The following is a 7,781-nucleotide window of genomic DNA, read 5'->3' on the forward strand; positions in this document are numbered from 1 at the left end:
AGACCAGGCTGGCCTCAAAATCAGAAATCCGCCTGCCTCTGCCTCCTGAGTGCTGGGATTAAAGGCCTGCGCCACCAAGCTCGGCTCTCACAATCACTTCTTAAGCCATCTGTTTTTAGTGACTTTCACCCACTGCTGTGATAAAATACCCAAGCAAAAAAAGCAACTTAAAGGAGAAAGTGCTGTGCTGGTTGTGGCTCACAATGTGCTTAAAGCAGAATAGTCTATAGACATCATACGTAGAAGATCAAACAGAAGCTGAAAGATAAGAAATGACAAGATCGAGAATACACAGGCTTTATTCAAAACAGGCCTCAGATTGAATCTTGGCTTTGTCACTTTGACTTTAAGGAAGTTATTTAGCTTCTTGGTCCTGTTACTTCTATATAATAAAAATAAGTTTCCCGCCCCACGGATGCTGTGAGGATTCAATGAGCCAGCAGATGCCAAACTCTATAATTGATAAAGGATAGTGACAGGCATGTGACAGATAATAAGTTAAAGGCAGAGACAGAACAAGACTCTGTCCCTTGACAATTTGCTTCCACTCTAAATAAATGCCACCATCATTCACACAAATGACAGGCAAGTCATCTCCTGTTCCTAACACCAATGCCAATAACCTCCTCTAGCTTATCTCCTAGGTGTTCAGATCCTCTTCAGAATAGTCACAATATTTTTAACTGATAGGACACACAGCTGCACCTGGACGATGCTCTCCGGGGCCAGGAGGACCTGAAGGAGCAGCTGGCCATGGTGGAGCGCAGAGCCAACCTGCTGCAGGCTGAGATCGAGGAGCTGCGGGCCACGCTGGAGCAGACTGAGAGGAGCAGGAAGATTGCAGAGCAGGAGCTGCTGGACGCCAGTGAGCGCGTGCAGCTCCTCCACACCCAGGTGAGCCAGGTGCTGGTACACTGCTAAGTGAGGAATCTAGAATGCTGCTATTACATATAACTGAGGAAGGAGCGTTATCTCTCAACCACCACTGTAGTTATGAGAGGGCTCTGGGTCACCTTATTGTGCATTCCTATTTGTCTTTTCTGGATTTTCTACCAGGAGGGCTTTGTAGATCTAGACATAAAGGTAGACTTCTGGGGGTTAGTAAAACCATGAAGAATAACCCCCAGGTAAGCGTGCCTTTGACGCCAAACTGAAACATACTCCACGTGACATTTCTCGCATCAGAGTTCAACTGCACCGTGGCCACTGTTCCATTGCCTCACAGAGCACTCAGCACCATCCCTTCTTGCCAATGTCATAGCAATCCCTCGTCAGATTCCCGTGACACCGATACCACCACACGTGTATTTCCAATACACGCAAAAGGAGTTGCCCTTCCCTGCAAGAACACTGTGCTGAAATTTTAGGACAACATTTTCATGGTACAAATTCAAAATCCCTTCCCCAACACACAATGGACAAGTCCTTCTCTCTCTCCCTACACTGCTGTGTACACACACACACACACACACAGTTCCTTTGAGAGACATCCTGTGTCATGCACTCTCACAAACATAAAAACAAAACAAAACAAAAAACAAAAACCCTATTATTCCCAACCTTTTAAGCAGAGAATATTATAAACAAAACAAATGAAAAGAACAAGTACAAGCTGACTAATAATAATAGGCATTCATTGTTGTTATCACAAAACAGGATCTTTCCATCTATCACAGGCTGACCCCAAATTCATGATCCACCTTTTTAGCCTCTGGACAGCTGGGATGACAAGCATGCACTGTCATACCCTGTCAGTAAAGGCACTCTTAAAACTTCAGAGGTCCTCATATGTAAGTCAGATAGGCAGTAAAGGACTGAGTAGGAGGAAGGAGCTTCCAACCAGGCAATTGACTGCAAATCTGTGCTAAATAGAATACTTCACACAAGTAAATTCAGGAGTTAGACTAAAATAGAACAATTGTAAACCCCAAGCGGGAAAACCTGAAAACATTATAAATTCCCACCGTTTTTTTTTTTTAACAGAACACGAGCCTCATCAACACCAAAAAGAAGCTGGAAAATGATGTTTCACAGCTGCAGAGTGAAGTGGAAGAAGTGATTCAAGAGTCACGCAATGCAGAGGAGAAGGCTAAGAAAGCCATTACTGATGTGAGCACCACGCACATTACCCTCCCCATGCCTGTGCTGCCTGCCACCACCAGGGCTCATTATTGTCTTGATTTATTTGCCTCTCAGGCTGCCATGATGGCGGAGGAGCTGAAGAAGGAGCAGGACACCAGTGCCCACCTGGAGCGGATGAAGAAGAACATGGAGCAGACGGTGAAGGACCTGCAGCACCGTCTGGACGAGGCTGAGCAGTTGGCGCTGAAGGGCGGCAAGAAGCAGATCCAGAAACTGGAGGCCAGGGTGGGTGACTTCAGTCCTAAACCTGGGACGGGCAAGAGGACACATTCTTATTGTTGTGGGGTCAGGTATACCCTGCTCCTACCTGTAGTTGACCCTGGGCTAATCCCCCAACACTGACTGGAGATACATCTTTCTTTCTTGGTTACAGGTACGTGAACTTGAAGGAGAGGTCGAAAATGAACAGAAACGTAATGCTGAGGCTGTTAAAGGGTTAAGGAAGCATGAAAGAAGAGTAAAGGAACTTACCTACCAGGTAAGAGGAATAGCTTTCTAGAAGGGCAGGAATCTCGCCCAAAGAGCAAGGGAAACCCTCATGACTCCTTAGGTGGCACTTGCAGACATGCTCCTTAACCCCATGTATGTAAAGGATAAAAGATAGAGTTGCTAATCCCAGCCACACACGAAGGTAGGGTGATTAGGAAAACCTTTACAAAACAGCATAGGACGGGGCACGCAGGTCAGTGGTAGAGTACATATCCCACATGAGCTTGATTCCCACTAATAGGAAGAAAGGAAGAAGGAAGGAAGAAAGGGAAAGAGAAGAGAAAGGAAAGAAAGGGAGGGAGGGAAGGCAGCATTAGAGAGAAAAGAATAGAAGCGTTAAATCAAAATAGGCTAGATGTTAGTCTTAGTGTAGTTTCTCCCAGAATAGGAGGGTACGAACTAGAAAAGATATATAGAATTCTTTAATACAGAGGCTGGGCAGCATACAACAAGCATGACTACAGTTCATAGCATGGCTTGCTCAAGTTTACCCCAAGGTCCCCTTTCTGGCACACCAGCGACTTATTTTAGCACTGGAGGCAGACATATTTCTTTGGATTGAATGTGTATTTTTTTTTTTTTTAATCAAACTTTCAGACTGAGGAGGACCGCAAGAACGTGCTCCGGCTGCAGGACCTGGTGGACAAATTACAGGCAAAGGTGAAATCCTACAAGAGACAGGCTGAGGAGGCTGTGAGTATCTTTGAGGTTTTGTAGAAAGAAGCAGAATTCTGTTGAGGAGAGGAAATGTGTTTTCTTTTCTTTTCTTTTCTTTTCTTTTCTTTCTTTTTTGATTTTTTTTTTTTTAATGTATGGGGAGGAAGAACACACAATAAGAACTTACCATTCATGTATTTTACGAGGGTTGTGATCTTACAAATATAAGTGTATACCCCATGCTAATCACAGAATAGGCCTCAAGGGGAGATATTTAAATACTGCTAGGCAGAAAGGACCAGGTAAAAAAGAAAGCTCCAAATACCTGGCCTTAATTGATAGCAACAAACACACAATAGAAACACGAACGCCAGGATGAACAATTCATGTCCCTCAATATTCACAAATCATGTGTTCCTAAAAGTCAAATATTGGTTGCCCTCCTCCCTCAGCTGACTTGCTGACTCACTCTTAAGGTAGGATGTTCCTCCCTGTATGTATGGCTACAACCAGAACATGCAGGGATACTGAAAGGACAGCTAGTGGTGAGAGGCCCTGTGTTCTGCGGTACCGAACAACAAAGACGTGATGCTGGAAGGTTCTCCAGCTCCCCTTCCCCCTGCTGTGCCCACCCCCATTCTTGTAGATATACATACTTGATAGGGAGGAAGGCATGAACAGTAACACAACACAACACAGGCAACTTTTGTCCAGTCCCCCTTCCCTCTTCTCTGGGTTACTCCTAAAACACACAGGGTAACAACGGTTAGAGGCATTTCCCAGCTATTTCAGTGGAAACGCTTGCTTACTAAGGTCTCTGGGGGCACCTGGGTCTCTTCTTCCTCTCCATCCAAGAGACACATCAAAAAAGTAAGCAAGGTGACAGAGAGATGGTTCAGTGGTTAAAAGCACTGGCCGCTCTTCCAGAGAGTGCATTCCCAGCACCCACGTGGCTCACAACCATCTGTAACTGCATTTCCAGGGGAAAGGAATCTCTGCTTGGAGGACCTCCAAGATCCTCTTCTGGCCTGCTTTGGCACTGCCTGAATATGTTACATATGCGTATGCATACACATATGCATACGCATATGCATATACATGTGTGTATCTATGTATTTATGTATATGCAGGCTAAACACCTGCACACATAAAATAAGTCTTTAAGAAAGCAGGGAGGTTTGATAAAAGGCTGGTCTCTTCCATCTGAAAAACAATTTCTTCTTTCCTTCCTTCAAGTCAAAATTGTCACTAGAGTTACAAATTGGGTTGAGATTGGAGGTCAGACAGGACCAGCGCCACATGAGAAGGAAATACAATTGTAGGATCATCTGACCTGGTAACAAACAGATTGAGGCCCGCGGCATCTAACTGCCAGTACTCTTATCTGTTCTCAGGAGGAACAATCCAACGCCAACCTGGCCAAGTTCCGCAAGCTGCAGCACGAGCTGGAGGAAGCAGAGGAGCGGGCTGACATCGCCGAGTCCCAGGTCAACAAGCTGCGGGTGAAGAGCCGCGAGGTTCACACCAAAATCAGCGCAGAGTAAACGCGCCTCTTGGGGAGGGAGGAGGCAGCCAAGGGGCTGAAGGAGAGCACAGGAGGGGCTGCTTTGGGTCCCTTGCCTCTCTGGGTTTATTTTTCTCCTATTGCTGACTAAATAAAAACTACAAGGCACTGGTAAATTAAACCAGGCTCCCGGTCTCATTTGCAAAATTGCTCGCTGGCAAAGCCAGTTCTCATCTGACTCTTAAAAAAAAATGTCTGTATAGAGATATCTTAGTTCACTTAGTTTTAGTCACCACAATAAAACACTGACAACTTGGCAAGGGAAGGGTCTGTTTGGCTTACAGTTTACAGTCCTCCAGTGAGAGAAGCCAGGGCAGGAGCTCTAGGAAGGGAAGCAGGAACTGAAGCAGAGACCATGGAGGAAACTACCAGCTTGCTCTCCATGGCTTGCTCTATCTACTTTCTTAAATACCCCAGGACCACCCACGTGGTCTTAAAACAATCCAGAGCCACTCGCGGACATGCCTTTGAACTAATCGGATGGAGGCAACTCCTTAGTTGGGGTCCCCTCTTCCCAGATGACTCCCATCGGTGTCACCTTGAGCCACACTAATGAACACAAGAACATTTAACCTCACTACCACCCGAAGCCCTTTTCCCACCTCAACTCTCAAGTTCCCTCCCACACAGTATGTTCCAATAAGGCTTCCTGTTTGAGATAGGGTCTGTCTATGCTTCCCAGGCCGGATCTGAACTTATAATTCCCTTGCCTGAGACTCCCCGCTGGGAGTGCTGGGAGTACAGGTATGCAGAGCCATGCTAGGCCAGATCCTGTTCTAATAAATATGTCAGGATTGCTGCAAATTACTACGGAAATCCCTCTCTGAGGGAGCCTTTCTGAGGGTGTCTCTCCAGAAAGACTCATTCAGTTAGTGAATCTAGATACTGCCCATTTACCATGTGCCAGGCACCGTTCTAAATTCTGTAGGCATTGCAGAGAGGAAGAGCCCTCGGAGATGTTACACTCTACAAGGAGAGAAAATGTAGCCAGCACATGAGCGAGCAGCCATGCAGTGTGATGGGTCCGTGCAAGTGGGACATCTGGAGGTTGACAGACACAGTTGCATTTTACTGAGAGTGGTCACAGAACACCTCTCTAATGGGAACACATTCCAGCAGAGACCTGAAGGAAGCTAGAGAGAGCAAGCCAGACCAAGTATTTGGGGACTGAGCCCTTCAAGACAGAAAAATGTCAAGACTGAAGCCTGGGAACTGTAGCTGTTCCAAGTGTGAAGAAGTTAGCCTTGCTGTGGCTGCAGGGGAATGAGAGACAGAGGAGAGCCAGGTGCTGATCATGCAATGGCCTCAGTGCCTTACTTGCTTGTCTTCAGTACTGAGCCCAGTGGGAAAGCCTGAGAAGGTTTTAAGTAGTGTAAAGCAATCTCTTTGTCTGGTGTGTTGAAAACAAAAAACAAAAAACCAACCTGGAGGGACCACGGCCAGACACCTGGAGAGCAGAGAGGAGTCCCCATGAAATGTAAGATTTTTATATGGCAATGGATTAAACCAGAGAAAGGACATTGGGAGATAATTAAAAAGCTGATTCTATATTTACTGAAGGGAGCACAGGGGACTTTCAGCTGGGCTAGATGAGAGAGGGAGGGAAGGAGGAAGGAAGGAAGGGGGAGAAGAGGGGGAGGGGAGGAAGGAGCAAGGGGAGGAAGGTAAACCAGGAACAAGAAAATGAGCTATGAAGAGTGACAAGGAAAAGGGGGGGGGGGTGGATGGCGGAGTGCAACAGTGTGAAGCTGTAAAGCAAAAATCTAGACAAAGCTAGACAATCTAGACAAAGCTTACCTGTCCCACACCCTCCCTCCACCTTCTAGGACCTTCTCCCCCCCCCAACCCCACCCCATCAGCCCAATTTCTTTTTACAATACAAAAGACACAGGTCAAGTCTCAGGTGTGTTTACAGTAACAGCAAAGGCTTAAATGAAAAAGAAAGGGAGAGAAAGGGCTCTGGCTGTTCTCCCAGAGGACCTGGGTTCATATCCCAGCACCCACATTCTAGTTCACAGCTGTCTGTGACTCTAAGATCTGACACCGTCACACATACACACATGCAGGCGAAACAGCAAGATGCACAAAAAGACAAAGAAAAAGAAAGAGAAAGAGAAGAAAAAAAAATTCCGAACATTTTGTCAACTACAACTTTGGCTCAAAGAGGAAATAAAAATCATAATCATAACAATGACCAAGAGCAAACCTGAGTGAGGTTGCTGCAATCTTGGCTTAGGCAAAGATTTCTTAGCTATAACACCAAAAGCATAATATATATAATAATATATATATATTATATATATATATATATATAATATATATATATTATATATATATATATACTGGACTTCAAAAACACAATGCCTGTTCCTTGAAAGCCACTGTAAAAGAGAATGAGAAGACAAGCCACTCACTGCTACAATGTTTACACAGACATGCAAATAGGTGCAGGAAAGAATTCATCAGCACAGGCCTTAAGAGAAGAACAAAGCACAGGGATGCCTCACCACACAGATGTTAAAGGACAGGAAGTGTGGTCCAGAGGTTGGGACTGGACCTAGCATACCTGTTAGTCAGTGGGAAGTGACACAGCAGTTAGACAGATTTTTTTTTTTTTTAAGTTAGGAAATAATCCTTACAGTGCAACCATTCTACAGCTGCTTGCTCTCTCCAGAGAGATGGACGTATCAGCCACATGAACCCTTGCATAGAAATGTTCCCAGCATAGGTAGTAAAGTCTCATAGCAGGAGAGAATCCAGATGTCCATCACCTGTAAGCAGATAAACAAACTACAAGATTACCTGGTGGGTTGGCCTGATGCTGCTTGTATTCTAATGCTAATATTGGGCCCTAAAGACTGACTGTCCCAGAGAGGAGAGAGTCCACTCCTAAGGTGTTAAGTGACTCTGCCCCCAAGTTATTTCTGAT

General features: G+C 45.4%; 1 protein-coding gene across 1 annotated transcript in view; it reads left to right on the forward strand.

The window, feature by feature from the left end:
* Nucleotides 1–4,969, forward strand: part of LOC110331074 (myosin-8) — a 29,045-nt gene extending 24,076 nt beyond the window's left edge. The window contains exons 33-38 of the mRNA XM_021211434.1: nucleotides 691–894; nucleotides 1,984–2,109; nucleotides 2,197–2,367; nucleotides 2,516–2,620; nucleotides 3,229–3,324; nucleotides 4,683–4,969. Coding sequence (XP_021067093.1) covers nucleotides 691–894; nucleotides 1,984–2,109; nucleotides 2,197–2,367; nucleotides 2,516–2,620; nucleotides 3,229–3,324; nucleotides 4,683–4,832 — 852 coding nt within the window. The 3' untranslated portion in view covers nucleotides 4,833–4,969. The remainder of the gene's footprint in view (nucleotides 1–690; nucleotides 895–1,983; nucleotides 2,110–2,196; nucleotides 2,368–2,515; nucleotides 2,621–3,228; nucleotides 3,325–4,682) is intronic.
* Nucleotides 4,970–7,781: the final 2,812 nt, after the last annotated feature.

Source organism: Mus pahari, chromosome 14, assembly GCF_900095145.1.
Source record: "Mus pahari chromosome 14, PAHARI_EIJ_v1.1, whole genome shotgun sequence".
Classification (NCBI taxonomy): domain Eukaryota; kingdom Metazoa; phylum Chordata; class Mammalia; order Rodentia; family Muridae; genus Mus; species Mus pahari.